Here is a 19,770-nt window from a genome sequence, read left to right on the forward strand (position 1 = left end):
ACTGAACTACAGTTGTTACTTTGAAAAGAACAATTAACTCAGTTACATTTTGTTAGAAAAATATGTACTTAAACATACATGAAGTGCTAGTTTAAAAGCAAATAGTATGTAATGTATTTTATTCTATTTTACAATATGGCAGTAAGGATGATCTTACATGTAATTGCTTGAAGCTTTTGGTGCTGCAGTGTGATTGAACTCTGACCCTGGCAGCAGCCAGCTCAGCAAGCTTATGTTTTACACTAATGATTATCTGCTGGGTCAGGAAAAAGCATGTATCTTCCTTCCTCTGAGATAGTTGGCCTTGTGAATATTATCAGCACAGCTGCTATTAGTTAATGTTGCCAGAAGGAACAAAGAAGTGTATTAAGAACCAAACTGACTATTGTATTCGAGCAGGACTGGAACCTTGAAAGAGCAACATTTACAGAAAGACATTATAACGGACCAGGTGCCTTGCAAGGCTGTATTATTCTCATGGGAAAGTTTTTAAAAAGTATAACCTCAGCACTTTCTTATGAATAGAATATTGTAGACTGTAATAATGTAGGTGCCCTGTGACTGACTACGTCAGTAAGGTGGGCACAGCTTGAATGTATAGTGTATTTAAAGAAGTTTACTTCCTGTATCATGTTAGTCAAAATTCTATACTTGTTTTGTATAGTCTTTTGCCTCCTGGTGTACACTAGTAAAACGTTTTGAACTTGAACCTCCTGTGTTATTGACTGTTATTTAAAGAAAAACCTAATGATTTTACAGTCTGTTTAATAATTTTGCTGACATTTTGGTCCTTCTTAGCCGGAATTCCCTTGGTAAGCTACAGATCAGAATCCAACGGTGGTGGAGAAGCTGCGCAGGAGAAGTTACCAAAGCACGGTTCTTCTTGAAGTAAAAAGACCTCCGACTAAATTGTTGTATGTAAAGAGGCTGGCCACTTTCTGATCTGTGGCTGAAGAGCGGAAAACTGGCCCCCAAGAAGAGGACGTGCAGTCATAAACGGGAGGCTCAGGTAGGAAGATTTTCCCTCTTTGCTTTTGTTTTAGATCAGGGACTAGGCTACAGTACAATGTTATTTAGATTTGTTTTTACAGATCAGGAACGAATTGCAGTACTGTATATTTGGTCATAGATCAGGAAAACAAGATAAAGTAGACAGTCATTCTAGACAAGGACTGAATAGAGGGAAGAAGATACCACGTGGTATGAAAAGGGGAGAAGGTACCACGTGGTAAGAAAAAGGGTTACGTAACAGTCTTTTTTAAGACATGGGAAATCAGTGCACTAAAAGATTGCGAGACCCGCCCCTAACTGATGACGCGAAATATATGCAATTGCAACGAGCAGATAATATTAGCTATTATACAAAATGGGTTAATAAGTATGAATTTGATGGTAAATTAAACAAAATTTCATTAGCTAAACTTTTAAAACAGCTAAAATCTGACACAGAAGGTCAGGCAAAAAAACAACGACAGTTAGGCATTCCTCAGGCACATAGGTGGATTGAGGAAGTGAACCGAAGGGAACAAAAGATTAAAAATGCAAAAGCATTATTTTTAGATAAAGAAGATAATAATACAGTAATAGCAACGGCCCCTCCCCCTCCACCCCCTCAGATACCTTTTTCAGGATATGAAGCAGGAGGCCAAGCCAGCCCCCCCTCCACGTTATCCTGAGATTGCAGGGGCTTTGAAACAGCCATTCATAAGAGAACCTATTGAAACTAGATCCCGAACACGTAGAACACTTAGAGATACAGATTTATATCAAATAGGGAGAGATTCACCAGAAGAAAGTGAAGAAATCTGTCCACTAATCGAAGTACCAAACCCTCAAGCAGGACAGGAAGGACAGGACCCAACTCTTCTAGTATATAGACCATGGACACCGGAAGATATCCGGAAAGCTACAGAGGGATTCCCTCATCCAAAAATTAATCATGAGAAGTTTATACAAGATTTACAAGGTATGAGATTGAGTTACCACTTAAATGGGGAAGAAGTGGAAAAGGTAGTTAGACAAATTATAGGTCCAGACTGGCACATGATTTGTGGCACCTGGAACGCTCATGACGGACAGCTCAGGCCACTCCTACACAGTGACGCAGAGCTAGACACCAGAGTGAAAGGTCTTACAGACCGGATCTCTGAAAAATGGAAACCTAAAGCAGATTGGACCTGTATTAATCAATGCATACAACAAGATAATGAAACTGTAGATGGATACTATGGTAGATTATTAGAATGTTTTAATAACCATAATGGTATGCCTATCCCCGAGAATCAGAAGAATGATAGTTCATATGAACAGCAGCTGAAAAATGCATTTTTGAAAGGCTGTATTGCCCCTATTAGTAGTTTTATTACAAAACATATGATAGATCACCGAACGAGTAGGCTACAAGCCCTACTAGACTATGCTAGGCATGCTGAAAGACATTTTAATAGCAAAAAGAAAAAGAAAGCGCAAGTCTTCACAGCTGAAGACGGAGCAGAAGTTTTTGTAGTACAGTCAAATAAAAAGGGGAAGAGAAATACTCAGGGTAATAAATACTCTGGCAAAACCTCAGAAGATCTAGAAGAAAGGAAAAGGAAAGGCGAGTGCTTTAAGTGCGGCAGAAGAGGACATTTGGCGAGGGATTGCAGGTCAAATAAAAAGGTGACTACTGAAGAAAAAGATAAAGGTGATGAGGATTGACTATATGATAGTGATAACAATCAGAGCCCATCAGGAAAGGCTAATAGACAAAGAGAAAACGTAAATGTGGTAGAAGGGATAGAGGAAGTCCAAACAGATGCGGAGGATGAGGAAAGTGAAGTTTTAGACTTAGCATTATTGAGCTTGGAGCTCTATCTAGCAGATAAAAAACTGGAAGTTACACTTCTAGTGGAAGGAAGGGAAGTAAAATTCTTGTGTGACTCAGGAGCGTCACGAACTTTGATACACCCTTCAAAGTTGCCAGAACACTCTGAATCATCTGACTATATATTAGTGAAAGCAGCAAATGGGCAGCTATATAGGGAACCACTTTCCCATGATATAGCAATAACTGACCCTATCTCAGGTATGACCCAGAAAAGTAAAATAGTGGTTTCTGCAAAATGTCCAGTGAACTTATTGGGGAGAGACCTTATGCAGGTTTTTGGAATAGCAGTAGTTCCTACCATGCAGGGTATGGAGGCACAGAGACAAATGGATGCTTTTGTAGTGCGATCGGAGGGCGAAGCCTACTATTGGTACAGCCAGGACTTAGTTACGACTGGTCCAGGGGCAGTAACCAAAGAACTGATGAACATAGCCATCAGTAAGGTATCCTCCCTTAACACTGATCAGCAGCATTTGTTACATTGTACTCTATACTACCGTAGTATACCAGGACCTGATAAGGAATATGAGCAAGAATTATTTAGAAATCCGGCAAATAGACTAATATTGCGAACCCTATATTGGGATACTGAGGGTAACAGTGTAGCAAGTTGTTCACTGCCTCAAGAATTCATGAAATTGTACAAATCCAACAGACTGCCACATGTCAGCTTAACAAAACATAAAAACGTGAGATGGGCAGATTTGGGTGAGAAAGTAACAAAATGGGAAAAACAAACTGATTTAGAATTATCACAACAAGGTGTACAAAAACAAAAATTGAATTGGTTAACACAAGCACGTCCAGCTGTACACTTACAACATAGTGAGGACAGCTGATTAGCATTTTTACTGGAGGAAGAAGAAAAAGCCTTGTTTGATGTACCAAGCATTTTTTGGTCAACAGGGAAATCAGATGTGGGACTCATTCAGACAGCAGGTCCAGTAATCATTACACCGAAATCAGCCTTTAGACCACAAAAGAGACAATACCCCTTGAGGAAGGATGCAGAGCAAGGAATTAAGCCTATAATAGCAGCATTACTCAAGGAAGGAATATTGGTAGAATCTTTGAATTCACCATGTAATACCCCTCTATTTCCAGTTAAAAAAGCAAACGGGGAATGGCGGATGGTACAGGATTTACAAGCCGTAAATGATGCAATAATACCTAGAGCACCTACGGTGCCAGACCCACACACTTTATTAAATGACTTAAAGCCACAACAAAAATATTTTACTGTAGTAGATATAAGTAACGCCTTCTTCTCAATACCTATACATCCTGATAGCCAGTATTGGTTTGCCTTTACATTTCAGGGTAAGAGATATACTTATACTCGACTACCACAAGGATATTGTGAAAGTCCAACGATATTTGCACAAGAGATGGCTAGCAACCTGGCGGGATTTACTCCACCAGGGGGCAGTCAGATACTACTTTATGTAGATGACATCCTGTTAGCAGCCCCTACCCAGCAGCAGTGTAGGGAAGATACAGTCGCATTGTTGAAATTTTTAGCACAACAGGGACATAAAGTAAACAAGAACAAGTTACAACTTTGGAAAAAAACAGGTCAGATACCTGGGATATGTAATATCCAAAGAAGGTAGAATACTAGATGAAGATAGAAAAACAGCAATTTTACAGGCACCCAAACCAACTACCAAGAAGGAAATGATGTCATTCTTGGGAACGACTAATTTTTGTCGAAGTTGGATACCGAATTATGCCTTAGAATCGGCTCCATTGGCTGATTTAATATTCAAAACACCAATGGCAGCACAAGATGTATTACAATGGACACCTGAAGCAGAAACAGCCTTCTGCAAACTAAAACAATTGATAGCTTCATCATTAGTTTTAGGACTACCTAATTACCACAAAAGATTTTTTCAAACTGTAGATTGTAAACAGGGATATATGACGTCAGTTTTGACGCAACAGCATGGAAGTAAGCAACGCCCCATAGCTTACTATTCATCACAGTTAGACCCGGTGGCACGATCTTTGCCACACTGTGTACAAGCAGTAGTCGCAGCTGCAATGGCAATACAGGCTTCGGCCTCAATGGTGTTATTCCACCCTCTCACTTTGAGAGTGCCTCATGCAGTTGCCATAATTTTGCTACAAGAAAAAATAGCATACCTGTCTCCTGCTAGGCATCTTTCTTGTATGGCCATATTGCTGAGCCAGCCCCATATGACAATTGAACATTGTACAACATTAAACCCATCAACGTTACTTCCGACCCCTGTAGATGGCACGCCACACAGCTGCCTACAGGAGATCGAGCAAATAACTTCACCTAGACAGGATCTTACTGATTTACCTTTGGATGATGCTGAAGTAACACTTTATGTAGACGGCTCATGCAGAAAGGGTCCTACCGGGAAGAACCTAGTAGGGTATGCAGTAGGCACAGACACAGACATTTTGGAAGCGCAACCACTGCAACATAATTTGTCTGCTCAAGCAGCGGAACTGATAGCCTTGACACGAGCCTGTACTCTAGCAAGAAACAAATGTGTAAACATATATACTGATAGTCAGTATGCTTTCTCTACAGTGCATGTTTTTGCACAACAGTGGAAAAATAGGGGAATGATAACATCCACTGGAAAACCAATTAATCATGCACAACTTATTTTGAATTTATTGGATTCTATCCAATTACCTACTAAAGTAGCTATTTGTAAATGTGTAGCTCATACGAAACAACAGGATCCGATTTCAAAAGGTAATGCACGATCTGATGCAGCTGCTAAGCAAGCAGCCTCAGACTCGGAAACTTTACTTTTGAATGAGGAATTACAACCATCTGAGATTCTAGATTTAGAAATGTTAAAAACAATGCAGACATTAACTACAAAGGCAGAAAAACAAAAGTGGGAAAAACGAGGTGCGATCCTCGAAAACGGACTGTACATCTCCAAAGAAAAAAAGCCAATACTACCATCTAACTTATTTAGATATGCAGCCTTGTTGAGTCATGGGCAGAGCCATGTCTCAACAGGGGGGATGGTACAGTTAGTAAATAAAATATTCCAAACATACGGATTTACGAATTATACACAAAAATTTTGTGCAGCATGTCACATTTGTAATAAACATCATGCACAAGGGGCATTCAAACCCAAACAAGGGAGTTTTCCTACACCACCATATCCGTTCCATACTATTTGTATGGATTTCATAGAATTGAATAAATGTGAAGGGAAAAAATACTGCTTAGTGATTATAGATATGTTTTCGAAATGGGTGGAAGCTTTTCCAACCAGAAATCCGGATGCAGCAACAATGGCAAAGGCCCTGGTAAAAGAAATAATTCCTAGATTTGGCATACCGGAAAGAATCTATAGTGACAATGGGACACACTTTGTCAATCAGACAATCCAACAACTTGGGAAATTCTTTGGGATCTCTTTGAAAAATCATTGTGCTTACCACCCCCAGTCTGCAGGACTGGTGGAAAGATATAATGGGATTTTGAAAAATAAGTTGAGGAAGTTGATAAGTGAGACCCAGAAGAATTGGATTTGCTGTTTGCCTTTGGCATTGCTAAGCATGAGAACAGTTCCAAATGTAAAGGGCTTGACCCCCTTTGAAATAATATTTGGGAGGGCATATTATGTGCCACAATGGAAAGCACTCATGCCAGCAGAGCTGGAGGCTGACAGCTCAATAGCTAGTCATATGAAAAAATTGTTAACCAATAAGACTGTTTTGCAGTTAAACTCTTTTTCAGATAAAGAACAAATGAAACCGGAAGCAGTGCTGACCCCGGGGTCCTGGGTTTGGTTGAAGGTTATCAAGAAGAAAAATTGGACAAGTCCAAAGTGGGAAGGTCCATACCAGGTACTGTTGGCAACGCCTACTGCAGTAAAGATTGCTGAGAGGTTGTCTTGGGTTCATCTGACACACTGCAAACCGGTGAAGAACTTTCAGCTAGATAAACATTTTGTAACTGATGCACCACAAAAGCAGGATGGCCAGGAGCAAAGTGTATAAGAATGCAAATCAACCCCAAAGAAATTGTTTAACTGTCTTGCTAATTATACACCTGTTGACTATGATTGTGGTGACTTGTCTTTTATTGTGGTTCTTCCTGCATATGACCACACGAATGAAATTGACAAAACGTGATGAACTATCTATAGACTGGCATTCAAACTTTAACACATACCTGGCCATGAAGCGTGTATATGTAGAGACTATGAACGTTTCAAACTGCTGGGTTTGTACTGCTATACCAACAGCACATGGAGGACTTTTGATGTCCGCTGTCCCTCTGGGAATAAATGAGACTTGGGAAAATCTACTTTTTGACACAGGTTCTGTGAGGTCACAGGACAAAGTAGCATTGTATTTACCTATTACACAAAAAGGAATTGTTTGTTTCTATAAAAATGATACACTCCAAGTTGGTTGGAGTAACTGTAACATAACTGTGTCTTACAAATGCTATATTAAGGCCAAAGATAAAAGTACTAGTTGTAGCACAAATTATGATTCATATTTGAGCTTAATGAAAACAACAAGAAAATGTTTCATTCAGAGTTAACCCGCATCAGTACTAAAGTAGAAAACTGTTATTTTGTTTGTGGGAAAAAGGCATATAAATGGTTACCTGAGAATTGGTCTGGCAGTTGTTTTTTGGGTTATCTGGTTCCAGCTATAAGGCATACTGCTGAGTTACCTCTAGGTAAGATACGAAACGTAAGAGATATGGCCCAAAGGACTGGGAACTCAGTTGAAAAACCTGCTAATCCAGTGGGTAAGATCGAGGCTGGCTGGAAAGACCATTCATCCGTAAAAGATAAAGAAAAATTAACTCATATGGACTTGAGTGACAGTGTTATATCCTGGGCAGGAATACTACCAGCCTATGGAGCAGTCAAATCGATCTGGGAGCTGAGGAAATTGTCGAAACTTCTTGAAGTGATGAGTAATGCAACCTTTTCCGCTCTCGAACTTATAACTGATGAACTGAATGCAATGAGAACTGTTGTGCTACAAAACTGAATGGCTCTTGACTTCACCCTAGCGGCGAGAGGTGGTACGTGCGCACTTATCAAAGAAGAATGCTGTGCATACATACCAGATAATAAACACGAAATTAACGATCATCTAGAGGTAATACAGCAGGTATCGGCCATGACTGAACCAGGCCCAAACCCACTGACAAACTTTTTCCAGAGTCTGTTTGGTGGGTGGGGGTCAATCTTGATGAATATTTTGATTGCCATTTGTGTCGTTTTGCTCATACTAGGAGCATGTGTCTGTTGAGGGATACCCTGTATAAAAAGACTAGTCAGAGAATTTGTTGATGTAACTGTAACCGAGACTATGTATCAAGACATTGAATTGGATTTGTTAGTTCCAAATGAAGTTCTTTCTGAAATATAAAACAAATGACTTGCCTAGTTAAAAATCTCTAAGAGGAAAAGGCTAGGGAACGAAATGATGTTATTTATATTTCTGAATAGAATAAAAAGAATTAAAAGGAGGGAGAATGTTAGAAAAATATGTACTTAAACATACATGAAGTGCTAGTTTAAAAGCAAATAGTATGTAATGCATTTTATTCTATTTTACAATATGGCAGTAAGGATGATCTTACATGTAATTGCTTGAAGCTTTTGGTGCTGCAGTGTGATTGAACTCTGACCCTGGCAGCAGCCAGCTCAGCAAGCTTATGTTTTTCACTAATGATTATCTGCTGGGTCAGGAAAAAGCATGTATCTTCCTTCCTCTGAGATAGTTGGCCTTGTGAATATTATCAGCACAGCTGCTATTACTTAATGTTGCCAGAAGGAACAAAAAAGTGTATTAAGAACCAAACTGACTATTGTATTCGAGCAGGACTGGAACCTTGAAAGAGCAACATTTACAGAAAGACATTATAACAGACCAGGTGCCTTGCAAGGCTGTATTATTCTCATGGGAAAGTTTTTAAAAAGTATAACCTCAGCACTTTCTTATGAATAGAATATTGTAGACTGTAATGATGTAGGTGCCCTGTGACTGACTACGTCAGTAAGGTGGGCGCAGCTTGAATGTATAGTGTATTTAAAGAAGTTTACTTCCTGTATCATGCTAGTCAAAATTCTATACTTGTTTTGTATAGTCTTTTGCCTCCTGGTGTACACTAGTAAAACATTTTGAACTTGAACCTCCTGTGTTATTGACTGCTATTTAAAGAAAAAACTAATGATTTTACAGTCTGTTTAATAATTTTTCTGACACATTTTCAAGCCTGTCATTCAAACATTCCTTAAATTGCTGCAACAGAGATAGCGACTGATACAAATCAAAGGAAACAAAGTAATTAAACCTGCAGATTGATGCTTTGACAGTGACAAGTAAGCAGTCACAGCAATGTCGTCAACTGATGAGAGAGAAAACTACAGTAAATGATCCCTCATCATAAGGATTTCTTTCTGTCCCTCTAACATGGCATTCAGAAGGTGAAGCCATCGACTATATAATAAAATAATGCTAGCCATGGCAGCCTCCTTCACATCATTTTGGGGTATAACAAATTAGAAAATAACAGTAACCATATAGTTTTTGAGTGAGGTTCTCCTTTAATTTCAGGGTCGAATAGAATGTCTGGGTATGTTCAGACACTGCAGTCTGTCAATTCTTAAGTAACAGTAGCTAGCAGTTCTTTCCTTTTCATTTAAATTAAGAGGTCGTCAGGGTCAAATAATCGCTGTTGTTAACATAGCTAGAATTACTGTAACAGTCATGCTGAAAGTACAAGTAGCAGGAATCACTGGCTCAGCTGTTGTATAAGAAGAAAATAACAAAGAAACTAACAACCTCTAGGAAAAACTTCTCCACACTACCATTTATCAAAAACAAAATCTGTTGCTTCATCACTAACTCACACTCTCATGAGCTCTACTGTCTCACCATCAAAAGAGCCAAATGGCTGCCAGTGAAGCACAGAGTTGACCCACTACTTGGCTCGTTCTTCTTCTCCAATCTAACTCAGTCTGCAACTAGCTGTGAAACTTTATACCAAACATAGCACAATACAACCACAGTGACTTCTTCTAAACACCCCCTGCAACTCCAGCCCCACAAACAAAGCCACACTGCACCAACCACTCTTTTTCCATCATTGCTCCTAGACTATGGGAATCTCCCCACGCCTAAAAGAACTACAACTCTGCTTCCTCACCTTCAGAGCTGAACTTAAATATGTACTGCCTCTCTATTCCACTTTTTTCTTCTTTGTGAATTATTTTACTTGGGCAGTACCTGTAAATGGTCAGTTGTTATCAAGTGTACTACCTTGTTGTATAAATGCAAAATAAACTAAAACAAATATCGACACTCCTATCATTGCCCACACGTGGTTATGCAGAGATGCATCATGATGACACCCCCTCCACTTTGCATTAGAGAAGTTTATTGTAAAGTTAAAGCCATTAACTTTATACTTAGCTTATATAATATAGCAAGCATCTTGCTCATTGTCATCCCCCCCCCCTTTTGTAATATCTCCTTGCCTCACTCTTACTGTAGATAAAATAAGGGTCACTCATGGACACATGCTGTGAATTCGGATGTAATTATCACATCCCAAACCAAACTGTTTAAAGAAATGTAGAAAAGAATACTGTGAACATAAACACACAAACAAATAAATAAATACATAAATATATGCAGGCAGTATGGCCCTCTTAGCAAACCATTGCTGAAATAATGTGCATGAATGAAAGGAGTACATGTTTTCATTTGGGTCAGTGTAATTTTAGCTTAAATAAAAATGTAGTAGGAGACCAATTCTACCTGTGGCCCTAGGTTTGTGATTTAAGATAATGAAGATGTTATGGATTATGCAACAGTTTGTTCTTCAGAAATGTTAATTCAAATTTTCCTACATGCAGAAGCCTATGAAGTTCTGGCTATAACAGTCTACACCCTGTTTTATCTTTCCATCACCTACACATAATATGTTATCTGAAAAATGGTCCATTTCTTTCTGATTTTAGAATTATTTCTGGCCTCCAGTCTTAATACTTGCTAATAATTAAAACTACAATATCCATCTCAGCAAACATTGTGTACATGTCCAGTAAAAAATAAGTTTTGCAAATCTCTATCTCTATGAAGCACAGCAGGACTGTCTCACTTTTATACTAAATCATTCTTTATTTTCTTTAGTTGTTTTGGAGAGATCATGTGATTCCAACAAACAAGACAAGTATTTATGACTTAGTTGCAATGTGAAAATTATTGGCAACAGCTACAATAACAGCACTCATTTAAGGACATAGTTTCATATTACAATATAATCTCAAAACAGGAATATGAACTAAACTGTCACATTCAAGTTTGAATTATGTATTAGTGCCATATCAGAAGTCAGTGTCACTCAGACCAAATCGGTGCCAACCAAAAATATTCATATGTTATGGAAATCAAAATCTAAACCAACTATATTGGAAGTAGTGAGCATAGTAACAGAGAAAAAAAAAACAACTGGAATCAATATCTTTAGAAAAGTGTAGGAGCAAACTTCATAGGAAAAAATGGGAATTGTGGGAACAATATATACAAGGGAGGAATGGGGTTTAAAAGGCGGCAGGACTTAAATGAGCTTTATAATGTTTGAGTGAGAAAGGTAGATTATAAGTAATGTATAATGTTTGCAACTGGGAGTGTGTCATTATGGTTTGTGATGCAAAATGCTTGCAACTAGGACTGTGTCTGTGTGGTTTGTTTTCATTTATATAAATGTATGATTGCCTATGTAGTAAGTGATGATTTACTAAAGATGTTTCTGGTTTAAAAAAGGCAAGAATGGAATAATTTATGCAATGTTGCTTAGGTTATATGATATATAACAATCTGTGTGAAGTATAATGTTTGTTATTCTAATACAGTTTGATTATTTTTATATGAATGTAAATATGCCTGTGTCACAAGTTTGTTTGTTTCTTCTTTGTTTCTTTCGGCTTTTCCCGGTTAGGGGTCGCCACAGCGGAACTCTGGTCCACTAATGATTGGCAGTAGAGTTTTATGTGCTGCCTTGCCAGGCCTAACACACAACCTTCAATGAAGGAATGCCCGTTCATGCATGTCGCCTCACAGAAGACGCTCTAACTGAGAATCGAAGAGCAACGTCTAACTGTGAGGCGACAATGCTACCGCAGCACCACCACCACAGTATGCCTGTGTCACAAGTGATAATTCAATAAAGGTGTTTGGGAAAAGATTAAAAAAAAAAAGAATATTTAGATGCACACAAAGGGCAGAACTTGGAAGGAAGTAAAATTAATCAGGTCATAAAGTACCACTGCAATCCCTGTCAGTGCTGAAGTAACACCAATGGCTGAAGGGATCTGCAACCAAACACTGACTATCCCTTGTCACCTTTCAGTCATATACCAGTGGCTGAAGGGGATCTGCCTCTTGCAGGACTTCAGGCTGTGGCTCCCAATCTGCCTGCTATACCATGGGGCAGTCCACCCAGAAAAGGGCCAGGATGTCCGAGCCTGCACCACTCCCCAGGCCAAGTACAATCCTTTGCAATTTAGCCCTCCAAGTCTGCCCTTCTACATTCATGGCTGTAACAGCTGTCTAAGCTATGATGAGAAAAAAAAACAGGAAATTCCTTCCTAACCCCTTGTGCAATCATCATTATGGGTAGGCTCGACCTTAGGATAAGTGGTGCCCTAGGCAAAAGGCCTCCACAGCACCCCCCCACCACCTGGTGCTCCCATCCTGGTGGATTTACACCATCGAATTTATTGGAAAAGCGCCCTTGCTAGATTGGTGCCCTAGGTGGCTGCCTAGATGACCTATGCCTAAGGCCGGCTATGATTATGGGTCATCAAGCACCTACCTCCACTTATCAATCAGTCAGTGCCTGCCAGTTCTAACCTTATGCTATCTATACCTCTTTTTGCTTTTACAAGGAAGGGTGAGAGAGTTGGTGTTCTGCTCTGTACTGCCTCTGCAGTTTGAGAAGACATCTTGCCTGTCTGCCTTTGGCTTTTAAAACTCTTTCCCTACTCACCCATCAATGTTTATGTGAATCCCCCTCCCCTTCCTCTTCCTTACTTCCTGCCTTCCTAGTCCCCTCCCACCTGCATGCTATTTTCTCCAAGGCAATATCGCTGTGCCTGCAATCCCTTGACATACTCTCACAAACACTGGTTTAGATAATATCATGATCCCCTAGTCTACATAATGACAACTCCTAAGAATGTGGCAGTGCCAAATCGCAAGGAAGGCTTAGACATTTTTATAACTAATAAACAAAATGCAAAGGCTGTCCTCACCAGATCACTTTATGAGCACTCTCAACTTCCAAGTTATCAGACTTCATCAGAATGGGGAAAAAAGCAAGCTGTTCCTTGTTCACATGAAGTCATCAAGGAATATTGTAAAATGACAAATGATATAGCAAGTATGTACATTTTGAAATCAAACTTGCAATAAAAAAAATGCCATAACAAAAAATTAATTATTTATGAAATCTGATTATGCTTCTCTTTCAAAACACTTTGTAATGTGACATGATTTATATATATTATGACTAACAAGCATTCAATTTCCGTACCTTGTTGGGGTTGGCATAATGATTAAGGTGTTTACCTCACAGACACATGTACAGGTTTTGAGTCTCACATTTGAAAAGGAAATTTGCTAGGCTTAAAATGGCCGACAAAAGCAGCTAGCCTAGTAACTATGTGTGAACCTGCTTTAAGCTTCATTTTCTTTTTTAAGCACTGGTCATTCTTTCAAAAAGAGCACCTTGCTCAAAATGTAGGAGTTACACTTCATTCTGTAATGTTTTTATTTGTTAAAAGTGCATATCCATTTTAAGCCTTTGTTTTGTCTGATAATTTTTTATTTAAATATAACATGATACTCATAGAGTAGTGTAAATGGATATGTGCTAAAAATATATATATATATACACACACACACACACACACACACACACACACGCACACACGCACACACGCACACACACACACGCACACACACACACACACACACACACACACACACACACACACACACACACGCACACACACGCACACACACGCACACACACACACACACACACACACACACACACACACACACACACACACACACACACACACACACACACACACACACACACACACACACACACACACACAGATAAACAAAAAACACATTAGAAAGAAGTAAATGCCTGTACATACTGCATGAAGAAGCATTCTGCAATTTGATGAATTCAATGCATAGATCTTTCTGTGGTTACTGAGTACCACAAAAAATTAAAAATAAAAGTACCAAGATCCAGCTTAGCTCACTTTCACAGATAACAGGCTAAATGGACTGGGATTCCTGGTAATGTATGTTCAGATCCACGTTCATTAATTTACTTCTTTCTTACCTTTGCTTTTGTATGCACAGAAAATATACAATAATGATTGATAAACCAGTGATCTGTATTTACTCAGGTATTCTGACTTTAGACCTATTGCTTGTCTGTTACACTTCCCATTGGTAAATAGCTTATATAGCTAGGAAATACATGCTACAAAATCTTGATGTGAATAGTAGCGAACAGGCCTTATTACTTACCTGTATGAATAATGCATTATTTTACTATTAAAAATTGTGGTAAAATGCAACTATGCAGTCTCAACTTATATTTTTCTTACTGCCATAATCACCATGCCATTATTTGCCTATATAATTCATTAACAAACTTTCTAGTGATGCCATTCCACCTTCCACTTATCCCCTATGCTGATGACAAGGTCATTTACAGATCAGGTCACTCTCATACCAGCATTCAGTGGTAACTCCAGTTAGATTTACATGATCTCTACCAATGGCTCATAAACCATAAACTTTTTCTCAACACCACCAAGAAGAAAACTATTCCATAGAGAAAACCTCCACCTTTAAATCTCTAGGACTATGGCTTGATTAGTCACCAGACTTCCATTTCCACATAGACAAAGTGAGAGCCAAAATAAACTCCCTCCTCTTCTGGGCCAAAAAGATCTCCCCTTTTTTATTCCAACCAGCAAGAGCGGCCATTGGCAAAGGAGTTCTCCTTTTTCATCTTGAATATGGGCTTCCACTTTTTGCTTCTGCCTCCATGAAAAACATTGCCACACTACAGACCAATCTGTAACAGCATATACCAATTCATAACTGTATTTCTCTAGAAAAAGCCAAATGGCTACCCATAAAACAAAGATCTAACCTACTTTTTGGATCCTGACTCTACAAACTACTCCATCTCCACACATTTACTCCCCTTGCAGCTTAGCTTCAGGAAAAAAAAAACTCCTCATACAACCTGAGACACTACGTTCAAGCCTCACCAACTCTTATTACCCCTAAAACCAAACTCCATAGCACTGCATATGTTTTCTGCTGTCAGGCACCTGCTCTTTGGCAAGCTCTCCTCGATGACATTAAGGAAACCAACAGTTATTCCAAATTTAGAATGCAACTCCAGAAGCATTTCTTCGTCCAAGTCAAATGATCCTGCTTCAGCACAGGATATATTGCCTAACCTATCTATGAAGATAGATCCAGTTTAGAAACTAATGTATATACTATATATTAGACTCTGTTTGATCATTGGTCATTGCACTATGCTAGTTCACTTCACTGTATATACATATTTTTGTCAATGTTATTATCATAGGATTATTAGAGATTACTAGGTCACTCACCTGGAAGTCATTCTAAGCATAGTCATTTCATCCCAATGTAATGTCCAGGAGGGTTGTGCGTGCTATCCTGGTAAGAATTTACTATGCCCCATTCACTCGTCCATGTTCCTCTTGAACAGTGTCATAGAGGTGTTCTGTTTAGCATGAATTGGTAGCCTGTTCCAAAGATGCGGTAGTCACTGGGAGTTAAATCTGTCCTATGTAAGTCACAGGCCATATTTAGGTCCCTGGAATGGGTAACCCTAGTCTGAACAATACTGTTATTGCTTACATTTTTTTTATTTTTTTTGTTTGTGAAATGTTTTGTATTTTACCTAGGCTGAGCCTGAAATTGGTCAATAGTGATCAGTGCACTACCCTGGTAAACAAATATAAATAAATAAGTACATAAATAAAGTTAGGTTAAGATTTTTCTTACTCTTTATACAGTACTGCATCAGGTAGCTCAGTAAAAGGAATCTGAGTGACAGGCTCTCCAAAGTGAACTGAAAAAATCCCTCCGATATTAATATCTCCTTTTCTGGTGAACCCATCAATGCTTAAACTTCTCAGCTGACATCCAGTGACTTTTGCATTCACATAAGCTGGAACAGAAACCATTAAGAATAATGTGGTGACTGAAGCTGACATCACTACTTGATAAAAAAGGAGAAAGATGAGCAAAAGGAACACGAAGAAAGGCGGCATTCATTTAAACAGGATCTCAGAACATATGATCTCCTGAACTGTATACTCCTGTCCTAAAAACCTGCAAAGGTACCTAAGGTGTGACATTTCCATCTTCTTACAGACAGAGTAAGAAATAAAATCTGAGATATTCTTGTTTTAGAATGTTACTAAACTCATTTAAAATGTTTCTAACGCAATCACATTTTATATTTTTAAAATATAAATAAATAATATTCATTGCATATATAGTAAATGTCTGTGTACTCACTTCTCCTGCACTGCTTTGTTATATAAATACACATCTCTGCAAGCTTCTGTTTGCCTTTCAAACACTTCTAAATTACCCATTTGGAGCCTTCCCTAATGAGCTCCTCAGAACTGATTTCATTGATGTGTTCCTCCAAAACAGATTAAAAGCAAGACTCACAGGGATTTACAAAAGTTCACAAATCCTCAGGATGAGTTAATTTTAGGCCTGCCTCCTAGTTAATTTGCAGAGACCTTTTCCATCAACAGAATTGCAATATGATTTTATTACAATTATACAATACTAAGTGAGAAATTAATTTCTAGTTATCATTTACTCTGTAACAAATCAAAGAAATGTGTAAAAATGACAAAATTAGCTAGTACTACAATATACAAACTAAATATCAAAATAACCCCAAAGAATTATGGATATTTTCCTTCCCAGAAAATGAGGAACTCCCCCTCCTACTGTAACTGATAGCTCACTCAATGTTGCCACCAATTTTAACAAATTCTTCACTGAATCCATTCTTTCTCTAGACAATTCTCAAAACTGTCCATCCTCCAAACAAACTCCCAAATACCATAGTGAAAACAATGGCCTAACCTTCCATCCTGTCTCTACTGATATAATTAAGAAACTTCTTAAGAAACTAAAACCTGTCACCTTAGCTGCTGATAAACTGCCAGCTGAATTTTTGAAAATAGCTGCTGATGCCATTGCATACACTGTATCCATTCTTATCAACCATTTGATACCTAAAAATTATGTCCCTGAAATCTGGAAAATTTTTCAAATTATACCACTCCAAAAAGGGGGCAACTCAAAAGAGTTAACCAACTATCGGCCTATAGCAATACTCTCACCTCTGTCCAAAATATTGGAGAGGTGTATACACACAAATCATGGATCATCTCAACACCCACAACCTTCTCACAAACACTCAACATGGTCTCAGGCCCCATCACAGCACCACAACAGCACTTGTCATTCACCCACATAGTAAACAACCACAGAAATAATGATAACTGTTTCTGTTATTTTTCTTGACCTCTCTAAGACATTTGATATGATCAACCACAACAAACTGATTAAATCCCTATCTGAACTGAATCTTAGTAAACCCACCATTGCCTGGTTTCAAAGCTATTTGACAGGTATACAGCAAGCAGTACAGTGGAGGCAAGAACTCTCACCTTTATTACCTGTCACAATAGGTGTTCCTCAAGACTCCATCCTTGGTCCCTTACTTTTCTCTATCTTCACTAATAACCTCTATACCTCTACTCTACCTGCCTCAGTCATCCAATATGCTGATGATGTGACATTAATCTGCTCCTCTCCTTCCCTCCAAGAACTGCAATTACAAACACAAGCCTCTTTCCTCTCTGTAGAAGAATGATTTACCAACTCTCAACTAATACTTAACCCCAATAAAACCAAACTTCTCATATTCCACCCTACTAATCACTCCACTCCCATACCCACTTTACTATCTTTTCTAACAATAAAACAACTATCTCTTCAGTCACTCACACCAAACTTCTAGGAGTTGAGATAGACTGCAACATGAATTTTGACAGTCACATTTCACTCACCATAAAGAAAGTACATAAAAAAACTGGGGGGGACTATATTGAAATAAACAATTCCTCACAAATAGCACCAGGGCTAAAATTGCACAAACACATCTCATCTCTACACTTCTACATGCTTCCTCTATATTCAACAATCTTAGAAAATCAGATTTAACCAAATTTGATGCCTGTTATAACAAAACTACAAAGTTTGCTACCAATAGCCCATACCAAACACACCACTGCTCAACCCTTAAACAACTCAACTGGCTTGAACTTCCCCATCTTCACCTTTATAACCAGCATATACTAACCCATAAGATTCTTTACTACCCCGAGAAACCCCCTGCATCACAAAACCTAATACATTCTTACTCCAGTACTAGGGTCCTATGCTCCAACAAGAAACCTCTCCTTCAAGTCACTAAAATCAACAACTCTGCTGGACCTCCCTCTATTCAAATTTTATTGCCAAAAAATGGAACTCTCTGCCCACTAATATATCAGCCACAATGTCCTTAGCTCAGTTCAAGAAATCTCTAAAAACACACCTACAAACTAATTGGATTTGTCATCGTGATGCCCCAGGCTAGTCTAACTTCAGCTTCTTTTTGCTCACCCTAGGGCAAAAACTCCTCCCTTATTTTCAAGCTGTAGACCTCTCTTAATATTGCTAGTCTCATTTCTCATGCCTCTCTCTTCCTCTCAACACTTACTTCTTCTTGTAAGTATAGGCACTTGATGTATACTTTATAGTATTATAATACTATATCATACTGAATGTTTTTACTGATGTACAGTTTAATGAATTATCATAGCTTTATTTGATGAAAAATGTATAGTGTTATGCCTTGTACATGTGTAATTATATTATAAGGATCTGTGTTATTTGTGGAGATTTTAACCTGTATTATATGTGGAGCTTTTCTTCCCGGGCCTCGGCTGAAAAAGGACTTGTGTCCAGTCAGACTTTCCCAGTAACCAAATGTAAAATAAATAAATAAATAAATAAATAAATAAATAATAAATAAATTTAACTGCTGAGTACAAAATAAAGTAATTTATTTTCCTTATCTGGGAAACTGAGATCATACTGAGCTAAACCCAGGGTTGGCTTTATGGTATGTGACACCTCATGTCAGGCTTGCCAAATATACATGAGAGCCTGTTGTAGAGAATGGCACTGTGTGTCATACTGTAAGGTGAACCGTGTTTTATGTACTGCAGTGACTTCATCTCTTATCCATATTATACTGAATTCTCAAAGTATCAGTCTTCAGACATCTTTCAACAAGATATTACAAATACATAAAATATTGCAATTATGCCATCCTAAAGATCAAAATACTACACAAGAAGGAGAATATACATATAATATATTTAAATATTCATTCTTTACATTGTCTAGTCCTCTTCCTCATGTTTAACTGTTACTCTCCAGGCTATTCACCTAATAGTGGTTTCTAGAACAATTGTGCTGTACTCAGCCAAAATAAAGACAACCAGTCAAATATCAAATATATCACACTGACTTCTTATTGCAATTCTCGGACATATTTAGTTACATTTATTTAGCAGAGAAGAAGAACACTGATCTGACAGGCCTACTTCTCCCTTTTAAACATACACTCAGTAAGAAAAGAACACCCTGTTACTACCAGTAAGCTTTTATATACTCTTAGCTCATAG

The 19,770-nt window shown here is 38.3% G+C and overlaps 1 protein-coding gene across 1 annotated transcript in view; it reads right to left on the reverse strand.

Annotated features, from left to right (window-relative positions):
* LOC122803806 (extracellular calcium-sensing receptor-like) overlaps nucleotides 1–16,185 on the reverse strand; it is a 284,562-nt gene extending 268,377 nt beyond the window's left edge. Inside the window, exon 1 of the mRNA XM_044073491.1 lies at nucleotides 16,004–16,185. Within this exon, the coding sequence (XP_043929426.1) occupies nucleotides 16,004–16,185 (182 nt within the window). The remainder of the gene's footprint in view (nucleotides 1–16,003) is intronic.
* Nucleotides 16,186–19,770: the final 3,585 nt, after the last annotated feature.

Source organism: Protopterus annectens, chromosome 6.part0, assembly GCF_019279795.1.
Source record: "Protopterus annectens isolate FY-2018-M chromosome 6.part0, PAN1.0, whole genome shotgun sequence".
NCBI classification, from domain to species: domain Eukaryota; kingdom Metazoa; phylum Chordata; order Ceratodontiformes; family Protopteridae; genus Protopterus; species Protopterus annectens.